The 16,423-nt window shown below is 31.8% G+C and overlaps 2 protein-coding genes across 2 annotated transcripts; one reads left to right on the top strand and one right to left on the bottom strand.

Moving 5' to 3' along the window:
- Window positions 1-5,120: 5,120 nt before the first annotated feature.
- LOC137812988 (receptor protein kinase TMK1-like) lies at window positions 5,121-8,948 on the bottom strand. Its single transcript, XM_068615259.1, has 2 exons — window positions 6,539-8,948; window positions 5,121-5,681 (listed from the first exon to the last, which is right to left on the bottom strand). The coding sequence occupies exons 1-2, from the start codon at window positions 8,787-8,789 to the stop codon at window positions 5,176-5,178; spliced, it is 2,757 nt and encodes a 918-aa protein (XP_068471360.1). The 5' UTR covers window positions 8,790-8,948; the 3' UTR covers window positions 5,121-5,175.
- A 940-nt stretch (window positions 8,949-9,888) lies between these two features.
- On the top strand, window positions 9,889-16,076 carry LOC137812986 (26S proteasome non-ATPase regulatory subunit 1 homolog A-like). The gene is made up of 13 exons (XM_068615253.1): window positions 9,889-10,307; window positions 10,803-10,872; window positions 11,142-11,247; window positions 11,385-11,496; window positions 11,589-11,757; window positions 12,161-12,633; window positions 12,749-12,884; window positions 12,987-13,235; window positions 13,321-13,541; window positions 13,612-13,870; window positions 13,975-14,207; window positions 14,279-14,795; window positions 15,496-16,076. The coding sequence occupies exons 1-13, from the start codon at window positions 10,162-10,164 to the stop codon at window positions 15,823-15,825; spliced, it is 3,021 nt and encodes a 1,006-aa protein (XP_068471354.1). The 5' UTR covers window positions 9,889-10,161; the 3' UTR covers window positions 15,826-16,076.
- The last annotated feature ends 347 nt before the right edge of the window (window positions 16,077-16,423 follow it).

Consider the following 16,423-nt stretch of genomic DNA (forward strand, 5'->3'; position numbering starts at 1 on the left):
TTTTTATAATTTTAATAAATGTTTATATAATAAATTTGAATTTTTAGATAATAAATATTTTTTTTTTAAATTATGTTAGAATTGTCAAAAATTCAATAAATATTTTTTAAATTAGACAATTCACCGATACGTATTCAGAGTGTCAGACATGTCATTTAAGAAGAGTGTTAAAGTGGAACATTCTTAAATATAAAATAAATTAAAATTAATTGATATAAATATTTTTTTTTAAGATTTGTCTATAAAATTCAAAAACTAAAAAAAGTTATAGGAATTATAAACTTAGTTTTGTTATTTATTAACATTTATAATTAAGGATAAATATTTAAGTTGTTAAACTTACTTTTAGAAAAAGTTTATGTCAGAAAATAAGAAAATTCTAACAATATATTTTTTAATAGTTGTCTATAAAATTCAAAAACTAAAAAAAAAAGTTATAAAACTATAAACTTAGTTGTGTTATTTATTAAGATTTATAATTAAGATAAATATTTAATTTGTTAAACTTACTTTTTTTAAATAATATTTTTGTATCAGAAAATTCTAACAACAGCTTCCTCTTCCCTCCTCCTTATTCTGAATTTCAGTGTCCATGCTAATAAATTAAAATATTATTTCATTTCGATGCATAAGTATTAGCAAAAATGTACTATTATTTATTATTTCAATGTAATGAATATATATTTGAAGTTGAAGTTGAAATCATTACATTAATCATCTATTTTATTACTTTGATAGTGTTGCAATGTGGATATGAGTATAATTAGAGGAACTTTCCAAATATTTGAAGAACAAAGTTCTCAAATCTTATAAATCAAATTAAAACAAATTTTCAAAATTTATACAGCAATAAAAAAAATTCTAAAAGTATAATATGTTAATTAACAATGTATAGTTGCACAGTGCAAATAAAAGTAGAGAGAATATAATAAATGAAAAGATGATTTTCAACTTTTTATAATTGTAAATTACTGGAATATCCTATGTTAAGTTATAAAAAACAACTATTGTTTCTTACAAGGAATGTTAATTATTTTTTATTATAGTAATTATTGTTTTACTTTAATTGTTTATGACAACTTGCTTGTTAGTTTCATAATGGTTTAATGTGATATTCCATATTCAATTTTAATTAATAAAATGCTGGAGAAATTTAAATATTGCTTACAATTTGATTTGTAGTTATGTTGGTGTAATAACAATAACAACAAAAATTTGATTATGTTTTTTATAGAATTTCACACATAGAATATCTTTCAGTTATATAGTGATAAAATCATGTTATTTCACTATTTTTAGTCTATCCAGAATATTATTAATTTTTAAAGTTTATTTGTATCAAATGAAATATTATTTAAATAGGTATTTATATAAGTAAATAACTTGTATGGATTTTGAATCTGTTTATGATAATAATTAGTCTCTTAATTGGTAAAAAACATTACTATGAGAGCTTGAATCTTACATTAAATATAAACTAGAAAGTCAAGTAACGTGTAAAAAAAAATTCATATACTTACTACTTTAAGAAATTTTGTTGAAGTAAAAAAAAAAAAAATCATAAACTCACTACCTTAACAATTTTTGTTGAAGGTGATTTTCATACTCTTTTTTAATATGGGTTATCTCGTATTTATTAGTACTAAATTTTCTTAGTTATTCCATCGAAATACTCAAATGTGGTATTAGAGTCGATTATTAATTTTAGTAATTGGTTCATACGAGTGTTTAATATTTCACATCGACTAAATATAAGAATATTTCATACTATATTGATTTTATAAAGTTGAGTCATACTTAAAGTTGAATTCTTACTATTGTATCAAAGTCATTTAGAGTTTATTATAACAATAGTTTGTTAGGTTTATTGGGTCACTCGTTGTTGGATCACTCATAAATATATAATCTTACCTACAAATTTGAGGTCTTAGTGTGATTGTAATAAAAGTTTTCCTAACACGAGTTTCATCAAAGTAAGAGTTTAAGTCGTGTTACATAAAAATAATAAAATTGATCAACATATAAAATAAAACTCACAAACTTATTATTTTAATATTTTAGATTGAAAATTATTAGTATATTATGAATTGTATCCTCTTACAATACTCAATTCTTTTATTTAAATACTTGTATCATTGATTGAATCTAAATTTGTGATCCATTTTCTAATATTTATTACATCTTATTTATTAACATATTTAAAATTTATTATCTTTTATCGACTTCCAACTTTAATTAATGATGTCCTTAAATATATGTTTTTAATAATTACATGTCTTAATAAATGTTACTCAAAATATAATTTCATTGATGTATTTAAAACACATAATTAAAGTTAATTATTTTGGTTTGAATCTAAAAACATATTATTTGAGTCAACTTATCCGCATATCCCCTATCCATTTATTTGAGTCTTCTCTTCAATTCTAACCGTCAGATTTTGGGTACCTGCAAAGATACTTCAACGCTAAAGTCAGATATGATAAATTTAACTAGTTCAGTTCATAGTTTTAAGAATCATTACCTCTTATCATGGTGGTCCCCTCTTATTTATATTTTTATATTAGGCCTTATGCTATTAGAAGAGTTATTGTAGACCCGATGATAATTTAATTGCGCTTTGTAACTCTTAAGAAGAATTTATGTTTTTAACGTGTAATTTGACGTAACCGTCACTTTTACGGAAAGATCATTAGACGTATAAGATAAACGATCATTCGATCTCTCAATTTATAGTAAAACACGTACCAATTTAAATATCAATATTTTATTTAATAAATTTTAAAATAACATTTAATTTAATCAATATAACAATTAAATTTTATTTAATAATTTTTAGGAGTGATATATGAAACCGATACATTTATTTTTATTTGGTTATATTTCAATTAAGTTTGTTTCAACTCATAACAAAAATAGTTATATGCATAATTTATTTTATGTAGTTTTCTTGTTTTTTTTTAATGGTTTGAAATAATTACCTAGATAGACTATTTAATAAAAAAAATATAAATAAAGAATAAAAAATTAACTTATATATAAAGTAAGCATGTTTCAATTTATTTCCTCCTATATTCTCATATGAGGACAAAGTTAGATAAACGTTTCACGTAACCTTTTATCTGTTACACCTTAAAATACGATTATTCTCATTATTTACCATTTTTGTTTATTTCAGTGGGTTTTCATTAAATAATTGGGAAATATTTTTGTTTATTTTATATTATGTTTATTTATCATAAAATCTCAAATTCTAATTATATTTTTATTTAAAAAAATAATATAATAATATTTGTTAGGCTTGAATTCACTTTTAGTCTTTATGGTTTTGCAAATATGTATTTTATTTATGTAACATGTTAGTTGTATATTTAATTATCTAACTTATTAAAATCACACAATTTTTGTTCACAGTTAATATATTATTCAATTGTTATAAAAAAAAAATGCTAACATATATGTCACAATAACATGTATTAAAATAAATGAATTATTGACCATTACATACATGTACTATATGTTGTAAGCAATCAAGTCACTTATTAATATTCGACAAAAATTACTTAATTTTGAAACAAATGATGACCAAATCTGCCATTAATAGATGCCAAAATTATATATTTATAATTCTATGGATCTCTTTTTCATTACCCAAAACAAAAGAATTTTAATCAAATAAGTAAATAATATAATTAGTTTTTTATATTTATTAAAAAAATTCATTAAATATAAACTAAATTTAGATACAAAACATAATATATTAACTAAATTAAATACTAATTTAAAGACTAAAAAATTATTCGTATTTAAAATAATTTTTATTTTTAATAAAAATTTATAAAATATTTTATAAATTGATATCTAAATTATTTTAGTAGTTAATGATTAAATACCAATTTATAAACTTTTATAAATTTATATTAATAATAAAAATTAGTTTAAATATTAATAATTTTGTTAATTTATAAAATATATTTAATTTAGTTAAATAATAATTAATTATTTTGATATTTAAATTTAGTTTTTATTTAATGATTTTCTTATATTATTATAAAATATTTTTATTATAGGCATTGAATTTTTAACTTATTGAAAAAACATAAAATAAATAAAAAATTTGTTAAATTGTGTTTAAATAATTATTTCGTGTATTTTTAATGTTGAGTAATAAGTAAATTGTTGTTTTTTTATTGAAAATTAAAAAACCCTAAACCAATAAAGGCTATTTTAGTTGCAGTAGGTGTCACCCATTACTTTTTCCTTTGCATTTATTACGCATTTATCAAACAGTGGAATTTTATTCTTAGCAATTATTAACTCCTTAAAACTCTATAAATACGAGTTTTAGCAATATAAATATAGTTAAATTATATACAATGAATTCAATGTGTTTTTACTAAGAAAAAAATTGAACAATCAAAATATTAACAAGTAGAAAAGTAAATAAACATGATAGCATACCACAGAATATTTGTTTACTAAATAATTAAAAATAATTCTAATATGAAGTATAATTAATTAACAAATAATTATGAGTAATTGTAATATGGGATACAATTCATAAGCATTGTTATTATTATAACATTTTTTAAAAAACAAACTATAAAATGGCATATTAAATCATAATCATATTTTTAATTCCAACATGCACTAAGTCTCTATTGAAAATGATAAAATGTCCCTAAAAAATAAAGAAAATAATAACCATAAATAAAATTAGGGTGTAGATAAAAATTACTTTCATAACCTTTTATAACCTTTTATCTGAAAATATTACAGATTTAAATTTTCATAACACATTTTGAATTCTGAATTTTTGTTATCTAGAATGCATTTTCAATTTTGTATTCCTGAATTTTTTTCCCAAAATGTGTTTTTTTAGTTTTGAGTTATATTTATTATTCCGGATTTTCAAATCCAGAATAAAGGTAATTTTGAAATTTCCAAAAAATGGTCTAAAAAGAAATGGCCTAGATCATATGAAGTTGTTGTGAAAAGAAAACTCTATTTACATAATTTCTACATTGCATCTAATTTTGTAAAAAATATTTGGAGTTCTCTTTTTCCAAGTTATTTAAGGAATGTAACAAGAAGAGAGAGTGGGAAGAGAAACAACAGTTAGAGAGAGTAACTAATTATATTGAAGTTAAAATTGATATTAAGGTTTATCTGTCATCACTGTGCATGTGAAAGAGTTGCACTTACAGAAGATTTTGCATTGTTTCCATTAACATGTGTTGATGAAGAAGTTAAGTCAAAGGTGTTGTCACTTCCCTCAAAATGTCTCCACATTTGGAGTGCTTCAGGCAATGACATATCAAAGTCAATTCCATAAATTTCATCAACAGTTGGTTCTAATGGCTTCCACACTTGCACAAGAGGTGACAGCACATTCACTACATGACTCATATCAGGCCGTTGGTAAGGATCTCTTGCACAACAATGCCCTGCTAACCCTGCAACAGTGTTCACACTAACTAATGTTTCCTCATCAAGTTTGATTGTTGGGTCAATGATTGTTGGGAATGAATCTTTGTTTGTCAGCATCTTTCTGAACCATGTAACAAGGTGGATGTTCTCTTCTGGTAGGCTGTCATCAAGTGCTTTTCTTCCTGTTACCATCTCCATCAGAATCACTCCAAAACTATACACATCAACCTTTGTTGTAAGTCTCCCAGTAGCTGCCCAATTGTGTATCATACTCCCATGTTAGTGCATGCATTGAATATTTACACAATGAAGAACAAAAACAAACTCTCTCAGGACAGTTGATTTTTTCTTTCATAAGTTTTGCATGCACCAATCATCTGTGAGTAATGCAGTTAAACAATGGCAGTCTATCACACATACACTAATACAACACGGACACAGATATACTATAATCTTTAAATTGTAGGATATGAGCACACAAATATATATTATATAAATTGACAATAAAGATTTATGTCAACAAGTGTGTTTCAGTTTTTTTTAGTAGTAAGGAAGATGTTTTTCATGACTGGTTCAAAAAGATTTGTTACTTGTTTTTATAGTCATAATAATTTTGTTTACAATAAGTTTGAGTTTTTAAAAAATTAATGTAATTTTCCTTTTTAAAATTGTGTTAGAACCGTGCTATAATTGTCAAAAATCCAACAATTTCTTTTTAATTAGACACTTCACCGATATGTGTCCTATAAGTGTCGTATGACTGTCAGTGTCCGATATGTATATCTGACACGGATAAACCATTAAAGAGGCGTGTCCGAACCTCATATATAACAGTGATATTATTCATTTTGATAAATAGTGTTTTTCAGTTGTTTTATAGTAAACTAAAACTTCAGAAGTTCTAAATCTTTTACATTTAAAGCATATTAGCTAGAGATGATTACAAAAAGCCTATTTTGGTTGTTGCACAAGTGAAGATGTTTTAAGTGCTGTTAATTGTATTTCGATGCATGAGAACACAAAGTTAGATTTAACAAGCATATAAAAGAATATTATCCAAATTGATTGACTATTTTTCTAAGAAAAAGTTGTAATGATGACAATGTACCTGCATACTCTGGTGCCATGTACCCAAAAGTTCCTGCCAATCTAGTTTGAAACGAGGTTTTCCCTTCAGGAGCAAGTCTAACTAATCCAAAGTCTGATACCTTGGCATGCATATCATCTCCAAGCAAAATATTGGATGGTTTGAGATCCCTATGAATAAAAATTTGTTGTGCCAAACCATGAAGATACTCAACACCTCTAGCAACATCCAGGGCTATACTAAGTCTTGTTTTCCATTCAAGTGGTTTCAACCCTGCTTCTTTCCAATCAACCAAATGCTTACTAAGAGCACCCTGGGGCATGCATTCATACACAAGAAGTCTCTCATTCCCATCTAAGCAAAACCCCAAGAGAGCAACCAAATTTTTGTGTCTAACCTTGGTGAGCACAGCAATCTCAGCTGTGAACTCACTCAACCCCTTTTGATCCACTAATCCTGCTGATTGCATCCTTTTCACTGCAATCTTTGTCCCATCATGCAATTCCCCTTTGTACACAGTGCCAAATCCCCCTTTTCCCAATATGTTTTCCTCACTAAAATTGTTGGTTACTTCTCTCAAAATCTGAATTGAAATCAACATGTTACTAGCTTCTCCTTGGTAAACACTGTGTGTAGGACTTAACAATGAGCTAACATTTCCTTCTCCATGACCTCCACCACTTATCTTTGCAGCATTTCCATCCCCATAATGAGGAGGTACCAAAGCTGTGGTCAAGTTTTGAAGCTTACCAGCATACTTCCCCTTTCTCCTAAACTTAACAAGTAATAGAACCCCAACAACAACAACAAGTAAAATAGCAACAATCACTATAACTCCAATAATCACTGCAATGCTGCTATTATTTCCATTGCCTTTAGAACTTGTCTGAGTTTGTTGCACTTTCTTTCCAATATCTGGATTCCCTTCATATCTAAAAACCACATCTTTAGGAAACGATGGCACTTTGCCATATAAATGGTTATTTGAAACATCTAACTCTTGCAAATTAGGCAAACTAGCAAGTTCATTTGGCACAGTACCTGTGATATCATTGTTAGCAAGAAATATTTTTGTTACTGAAGTAAGGCTTGCAAAACATGGACAAATAGTGCCAGACAAACCCATGTTTTGAAAGTTGATAACTGAAACATTTCCCCCTGAGCAAACTATACCTGTCCACCTATTAGCACATGGATCATTCCCCTGCCAACTTTGAGCAAGTTTCAGAGGATACCCTAAAGGTTCAACAATAGATAGTAAAAGATTTACAAGGGGACTACATGGTTGTCCTGCCACATTTGTGCAGTATTGGTTCCTCCCTTTATCCATGTTATTGTCAACTCCTACCCCAATTTTGAACCTAGGAGGGGACCCTTGGAGAAGATTATTGGTTAAATTCACAAACTTTAAATTTGGTAGAGCAACCAAGGAGGGTGGAACAACACCAGTTAATTGGTTATCCCTTAAGTTCACATCATAAAGTTGATCATGTTGTTGCAAATTTGGTATAGGACCAGTGAAGGCATTCCCATTAGCCCAAATTTGTTTCAATGATCTCATTCTGCGTAGCACCCAAAGAGTGCCATTGAGTTTAGAGTTGCTATTCTGTCCATTCACCAAAAGATTCTCTATTGAACTATCTGAGAGGCTTGCAGGCAATGGACCTTCTAGAAAATTATCAGATAAAGCTAAGAAAACCAAACCTGCAAAGGGACCATCTCTACCAAAAAAGTCAGGGATTGTCCCAGAAATACCAGCACTTTGAGCACTGAAAATTTGGAGTGCTACACAGTCTTTGAGACTGCTGGGAATGTTCCATTGAGAGAAGGGGTTGTCATCAATTCTCACCTCTTGCAAACTGCTCATGCCCTTGAAGAAATCTTGGGGGAACAAGTTGAAGTTGTTGTCATGGATGATGAACTTCTGCAAGGATTTTGAGAGGTAGGGGAATGACCCTGTGAGACTATTGCCCTGACACTCAAAACGTGTCAATGCTGTCAACATCACAAGCTCTTTGGGGAGAGTTCCCTGAAGGTTTTGATTCCCAATTTGAATGGCTTTCACACGTTTTGATACATCACACACAATGTGTTTCCATTTGCATATATCTTGACCTGTCCATTCGAAGCTAACAGGAACATTGATTGTGTTCTTCAGAATTCCTATAATCTCTGCATCTTGGCACCTAGTTGAGATAACAAGAAAAGAGAGAAGAAATAGAAAATCATAAAAGAAAGGAGCTCCAAAACCACCCAAGTCATGTTTCCCCATGTTGAATCTCTTTTTCAGATCATATGAAGAAAAAGAAAGTTGGGTGGGGATGGCAATGGAGAATCCCAAAAGGGTTTTTGGGGGAGTTCATGCATTGCATTCAGGATTCAGGAGGACATGGAGGAGGAGTCCTCCAAGGAAAGAAGCGAAATGAAGAAGGAAGAAGAAAATTTCAGAGGAATGTTTTGTTTGGGTTGTAAGGGAGAAAATGGTGGAAGACAAATGCATGTGTGGACCTTATTCTTTGCAGCTCTCAAATTCAATGGTTTGCATTCACGCTGCATGTGCATGCAGTGTTTCTACTCATTTTTTTTCTCAAACATTTTTATTCTTATAATTTCAATTTATTATTTTGTTTCAATTTAATTTGTTTTATTAAATTGATTAGTTGAGGTGTTAAATGCTTAATTTTGTTAACCAATTACAAGAAAAAAATTATTAATTATGCTTAATCTATTTTCTGTTGTGATAACAGGCACTGTTTATGCCTGAGTTGAATTTTTCAGGTATTTATAATCAAGTTAATATATTTTTTTCTAAACTTTAAATATGAAATTCATAGACGAGTAAATTAGTTTTTCAGTTTAAATTGAAATGATTTAAATATTAATAATTTTTTAATTTCTAAAATAATATTTAATTTAAATAATATAATAATTAATTATTTTTTATTTATTAAATTAGTTTTTATTTAATGATTTTTTTTAGTGGAGTTAGTTTTATTGTATTATTTTTTCATTAAAAATATTTGATGGTTATATAGAATATTTGAAAAAGAATGGTTTAAAAAATACTTTACATATTTTATATTATAATCTTTACTTTTGAATACATATTTCTAAATTTATGTTTTTTGTTTTATAAATATATATATATCCATATTATAAAAAAATAATAAAAATGTCTGTTAAATGATATTATATGTGTTGGGTATACACTATTTTTATATACTAGTTTAAACTTTATAGCATATCTTATTTCTCAATTTTGTTGTCATAAATTTTTTATGTTTTAAGATAATAAGATATGTAAACAATGAATTTTAAAATATTTATATTACGATCTAGAATAAAACTATTTGTACCCACTTTTCAAATTTGTAACTAATTAGGTGTGTTTGAATAAAAAGATAAAAAGAAAAAGGAAATGAAATTTAAAGAAATTGAGAAATTGATCCCTTTCGTGTTGAATAAGAATTGAAGATGCTCCTAATATACATGTTTTAAATTTCACTCTCAAAAAAACCCAAACCCTTTCTCAATTGCTTCTGCAACCCTCTCAGATCGCTCCTTCGTCAAGTACCATATTCAAACCCTAACCCTAACCCTAGCTGGTTCAATTCTTGGTCAATTCCGTTTCTCTTCGCGCAACCATGGCTACGACTTTGGTGAGTTCCGCAGGTGGGATGCTGGCGATGCTCAACGAGCCCCATCTCTCGCTCAAGCTTCACGCCCTGTCCAACCTCAACAACTTGGTTGACACCTTCTGGCCAGAGATCTCCACTAGTCTCCCGAAGATGTGTGCATTCTCCTTTTCCCCTCCGATCTCTGCGTTTTTGCGAATTTGGATTTGGGTTTTGCATGTGATTTTTGTTTACACGAAAGTAATATGGTTTCAATTGCTGTGCGGGTTTAGTTTCTCGGAGTGTATTGACCAATAAAGAAGAAGAAAGAACTGTTTAATTGTAGTGATTCAGTTGTATTACATTTTAATTGCGGTTTAGTAGCCAAAGGGGTAAATTTTATTGGTCACACTTTCCATATTTAGTGAGAAAATCTATAATTCAATGTGGTCCTGAAAGCGTGGTTTCTCTATGAAGTGGAATGGTTTTAGCTGCATCTTCTTGGTGCTGCAATTTGTAGACTTTGTTGTTGGTGGTTGTGGTCCTTGTTTTGCTCGATGATCTGATTGTCTGGTTTGCTGTTGTTTGCTTGAATTAAATATTTGGTGTGCTTGGTTAGAAGTGGGAATGTGGAGGATTTAACTGTTTGTTTTGCTATGCGTGTTGAACAGCGAGAGTTTGCATGAAGATGAGGAGTTTGACCAACATCAGAGGCAACTTGCTGCTCTTCTGGTGTCAAAGGTATCTGTGATCTGTTAACAATTTGAACCAGCTTCTTATTGAAAATTACTGGCATACCATTTTTTCTTGCATAATCATTTTCATGGAAACGGTTAATTTTTCAAAATATTTGAGATGTAAATAATAAGTATTGGTTTTCATCTCTTTTTATCTTACTCGATTCTTAAAGCAGTCGCCAAAGGACATGCTTTCTCTGTTCTGGAAAATTTCATTCCTAGATACTGAAGCAGTTTCATGACCTATTTTAATATTCACTCCCTAATATTCAGGTCTTTTATTACTTGGGTGAACTTAATGACTCGTTATCCTATGCCCTTGGAGCTGGTCCTCTCTTTGATGTTTCAGAGGATTCTGACTACGTTCACACGCTTCTTGGTGAGAGTTATTATCTGTTTTGTTTTTGTAAGACAACTGTATGGCCCTCGGCAGGCAACATATGAAGTGTTGTCTATAAATATAACTAACAATTAATCATGCCATGCTAAGTTCCAATGGATGTTGTCTATCTTCAGCTAAGGCCATAGATGAATATGCTAGTCTAAAGTCGAAGGCAGCAGAGTCAAGTGATGAATCTATCAATGTGGACCCAAGGTTGGAAGCCATTGTGGAGAGATTGTTGGATAAGTATGTGAGCCATAATCATTCTTCTGGTTTCTGTAACCAAATGTATCTTATTCTGGGGAATCCCTTACTTTTTGCTGCTTTATCTAATTTAGGTGTATCGTGGATGGAAAATACCAGCAAGCTATGGGAACTGCTATTGAATGCAGGAGATTAGATAAACTAGAGGAGGCAATTACAAGGAGTGACAACGTTCAAGGAACTCTATCATATTGCATTTATGTCTCTCATTCCTTTGTTAACCTCAGGGAATACAGACAGGAGGTAAGGGAATTGAAAATTTTCTGCTTGTGTTAAGTCCTAGGCACTGTCTGTATCTGGGGAAGTTGGAGGGTTGTCTTTCATTAAGATGGGTTATGGTTTTAGTTATCTTTGAAATATCTGTGTGCTTTTGATTCTTAATTGGAATTTTACATCTTTATGAATTTTGTAATCAAATGGGATGAATATTTCGCTGCTGCATGAATTTATATGGTCAAGTAAGAGGAAGATCTGATGAATAGTACATGAAACTGAACTGAAAAAATTGTTGAGTGGATCAAATTTGTTCTTTGATAACTAGTTGGTTTGTGGCATGACTTGCAACTTATAAAATTTTTAAATAATAACTTTTAACCATAGTTTTTCTGACAGAAGGGTGACATTGATCCTTGTTCTTGTTGTTCAGGTTCTTCGTCTCCTTGTTAAAGTGTTTCAAAAGCTTCCATCACCAGATTATCTGAGCATTTGTCAATGTCTTATGTTCTTGGATGAGCCAGAGGGTGTTGCAAGCATATTAGAGAAGCTTTTACGTTCTGAAAACAAAGATGATGCTCTTTTGGCATTTCAAATTGCTTTTGATTTGGTAGAGAATGAGCACCAAGCTTTTCTTCTAAATGTTAGAGATCGCCTATCACCACCTAAGTCTCAGCCTTCAGAATCTGCACAGCCAAAACCCAGTGAAGCAGATTCTACTCAAAATGCTAGTGCGGATGGACAGGATGATGTTCAAATGACAGATGGTGATTCTGCTCCTACTGTTGATGTGCCAGAGGATCCAATTGAAACCATGTATGCTGAGAGGTTAACCAAAATAAAGGGAATTTTGTCTGGGGAAACTTCAATACAGTTGACTCTGCAGTTCCTTTACAGTCATAACAAGTGAGGCAATTTCTGTGGTCACATTATAGTATATCTTCATTTTGTGGTTGGTTTTAGTCTCACTGAATTATTGTTGTTTGTTCTTATTCCGTTTTTTCTGTAAACCCGTATTCAGATCTGACCTGCTTATTCTAAAGACAATAAAGCAGTCTGTGGAGATGAGGAATAGTGTCTGTCACAGTGCTACAATTTATGCCAATGCAATTATGCATGCTGGAACAACTGTGGATACTTTCCTCAGGGAAAATTTGGTTGGTTATTATAGCTAATTTTCTCCTTATCTCCTCTCGTGTTTTCCCTTACATTTTGATTGCTTCCCATCCTTAAGAATATTGTCCCCTTGAAAATCTTAGGATTGGTTGAGCAGAGCTACGAACTGGGCCAAATTTAGTGCAACTGCTGGTCTCGGTGTTATCCATAGAGGCCATTTGCAGCAGGGAAGGTCACTGATGGCACCCTACTTACCTCAGGGTGGGACTGGAGGTGGTGGTAGTCCATATTCAGAAGGCGGTGCTCTCTATGCCCTTGGTCTTATTCATGCTAACCATGGAGAGGGCATAAAACAATTTCTTCGTGATAGCCTTCACAGTACCACTGTTGAGGTGCTCATAAATAATGCTTATGATATTCTTTTTGGTAGAACAAGAAATAACCCGTTGTTATATTTAACACAAGCTTCATGGGCAGGTTATACAACATGGTGCATGTTTAGGTCTTGGATTGGCATCCCTAGGAACTGCTGATGAGGATATTTATGAGGAAATAAAGAACGTTCTCTACACTGATAGTGCTGTTGCTGGTGAGGCTGCTGGTATCAGTATGGGTTTACTCATGGTTGGAACTGGTAGTGACAAGGCAAATGAGATGCTCACTTATGCACATGAGACACAACATGAAAAAATTATTAGGTAAATGTGTTTTGCTTGACAAGGTGTGAAACTGTGGTTTCTCTTGCTTATGACTGTTCAATAATTTCAGGGGGCTAGCTTTGGGAATAGCTCTTACTGTTTATGGGAGAGAAGAGGAAGCAGACACTTTGATTGAGCAGATGACTCGTGATCAAGATCCAATATTGCGTTATGGTGGCATGTATGCATTGGCCTTGGCGTACAGGGGAACGGCAAACAACAAGGCAATTCGCCAGTTACTGCACTTTGCTGTATCTGATGTGAGTGATGATGTTAGGAGGACTGCAGTTTTAGCCTTAGGTTTTGTGTTGTACTCCGATCCAGAGCAGGTTTGTTCTATATCTTTGGATTTTCCCTTGTTCTGAATTGCCTTTTTGTGGTTTTATTGTTGTTTGAATATTCGTTTGATATTTGCAATGTTTATCTACTTCAGACTCCACGAATTGTTTCCCTCCTATCAGAGTCTTACAATCCACATGTTCGATATGGGGCAGCACTTGCTGTGGGTATTTCCTGTGCTGGTACAGGTCTCAGTGAGGCTATCTCTTTATTGGAGCCTTTGACTTCGGATGTTGTTGATTTTGTTCGTCAAGGTGCCCTTATAGCAATGGCTATGGTCATGGTTCAGATCAGTGAAGCTAGTGACTCACGTGTTGGAACTTTTAGGTAAGTGCATCCTATTTATTTTGGACTGCAAGACAATACTTTGTTCTTTTCTGACATACCCTGCACTGTAGGCGACAGTTGGAGAAAATTATACTGGACAAGCATGAGGATACCATGAGCAAGATGGGAGCAATTTTGGCCTCAGGAATCCTTGATGCTGGTGGCAGAAATGTGACCATAAGACTACTTTCTAAGACAAAACATGATAAAATTACTGCAGTGGTTGGTCTTGCAGTTTTCAGCCAGTTTTGGTATTGGTACCCTCTTATCTATTTTGTAAGCTTGGCCTTTTCCCCGACAGCTTTTATTGGTCTGAACTATGACCTCAAATCTCCAAAGTTTGAGTTCTTGTCACATGCAAAGCCTTCACTTTTTGAATATCCTAAGCCTACTACCGTTCCCACCACTACTTCAACTGTGAAGCTTCCCACTGCTGTTCTGTCAACATCAGCCAAGGCTAAAGCTAGGGCTAAGAAAGCTGAAGAGCAGAAGGCTAATGCTGAAATTTCATCTGCTCCTGACTCTTCATCTGCACCGAGTGGTGGAAAAGGAAAGTCATCTGGTGAAAAGGATGGAGATTCAATGCAGGTAATTATTTTTTTAATTAATTATTGAAGGCATTCCTTTCATGTTTCTGAATTCAAAGCATTATTTGACTATTTGTTACTTATTTTTTGTTGTGTTCGGGATGAGTAGAAATTTTCTTAACTAGCAAGTTAAGTAAAGGGAATAGGGATTGTGGTTGCAGTTCTAAAACTGCCTTTATTTATTTATTTGGTGGTTATGAAGTAGGTCTAAGACTTGGCATGTAAGGAGGGGGAATGTAGCTAAATTGCTAGCAGAGAATGGTTGGACTGTGATTGGTCTGGAGATCCAATGGTCCCTAGAATCTCTTGGCTGGAGTCTTTTTGTGTGTAGGCAGAGTTTTGCACAATTTTTCTTCATTGCTAAGGTGATATTATACTTGTCAGACTAAAGATATTACTAAATTAGGAGATCCAATGGTCCCTAGAATCTCTTGGTTGGAGTCTTTTTGTGTGTAGGCAGAGTTTTGCACAATTTTTCTTCATTGCTAAGGTGATATTATACTTGTCAGACTAAAGATATTACTAAATTATAATATATAAATATGACCTTACAAGTCTTAACAAGTTTGTTTTGTGAGATTGCTAAACTTAAATCTATATTTTAAGAATACTCGAAAGTGTTGTTCAAATGTTGATTTGAAAATGTTAGATCCATGACTTATCATATCACATGTATTTTAAAATTTCACTTTTCTCTGTAGGTTGACAGCCCAACAACGGAGAAGAAATCAGAACCCGAGTCATCTTTTGAGATTCTGACTAATCCTGCAAGGGTGGTTCCTGCGCAGGAGAAGGTTATTAAATTTTTGCAGGACAGCAGATATGTTCCAGTTAAGTTGGCACCTTCTGGATTTGTGCTTCTCAAAGACTTGCGTCCTACTGAGCCAGAAGTGCTTGCTCTTACTGATACGCCCTCATCAACCACCACTTCAGCTGCTGGTGGGTCAGCAACTGGATTGCAGAGTTCTTCATCAGCCATGGCTGTGGATGAGGAACCCCAACCTCCTCAACCATTTGAATACAGCTCATGAGTTTGGTCCTGATTCGCCAAGTTCAAATATTCATCATGGTGCCTATGATAAATTGGTTCTTCCGAGGAGAGGAGCTACCTGAATGGTTCAGCTCGACTGCTCTGTTGCCTATTTTAAGTTCTGGGGCTTCGAATTTCATTTTTCCTGAATGCACTATACTGTGTTATTTGCTCCAATATATGTAGTTAATATGTGAACCAATTCATACTAAAGTGGGGCGCAGAAGCAACCTGATGTGTTAATTTGTTTTCTATCGTTTCCGATTTGTTTTCTAAGAACTCCAATTTCTGGTAACCAAATGGGGTGGCCAAGGTTTCTATTTTTAGACTAGTGACACTTTCTTTTTCTTTTAAACTTTAATATTCACTATTATTAAGAACTCCACTTACGAATTTCTGAAAATGGATTGAAGTTCTCTTATTGCTTCTTAACTGCACTCCATAGATGTGAGAATACACAAGGAATTGGGTTTTTCTTCATACACTCCTACACCCCTACATTTTTCTTCCTGCACCCCTACATTCTTTGAAATACCAAAATTATCTTTTCAGTTTTGGGTTTTTCTGGAAAAGGGGTTGCATGAGAAAAAATGTTTTTC

Source organism: Phaseolus vulgaris, chromosome 2 (assembly GCF_000499845.2).
Source record: "Phaseolus vulgaris cultivar G19833 chromosome 2, P. vulgaris v2.0, whole genome shotgun sequence".
In the NCBI taxonomy this organism is placed as follows: Eukaryota; Viridiplantae; Streptophyta; class Magnoliopsida; order Fabales; family Fabaceae; genus Phaseolus; species Phaseolus vulgaris.

Bases quoted from the DNA above. Each gene is read 5' to 3' on its own strand.
- LOC137812988 (XM_068615259.1), bottom strand. From the start codon at position 8,789: ATGGGGAAACATGACTTGGGTGGTTTTGGAGCTCCTTTCTTTTATGAT. The intron at 5,682-6,538 runs GTACATTGTCAT...ACAATTGGGCAG, and splicing joins CATGGCACCAGAGTATGCAG to CTACTGGGAGACTTACAACA.
- LOC137812986 (XM_068615253.1), top strand. From the start codon at position 10,162: ATGGCTACGACTTTGGTGAGTTCCGCAGGTGGGATGCTGGCGATGCTC. The intron at 13,542-13,611 runs GTAAATGTGTTT...CAATAATTTCAG, and splicing joins CAACATGAAAAAATTATTAG to GGGGCTAGCTTTGGGAATAG. The intron at 13,871-13,974 runs GTTTGTTCTATA...TATCTACTTCAG, and splicing joins TGTACTCCGATCCAGAGCAG to ACTCCACGAATTGTTTCCCT.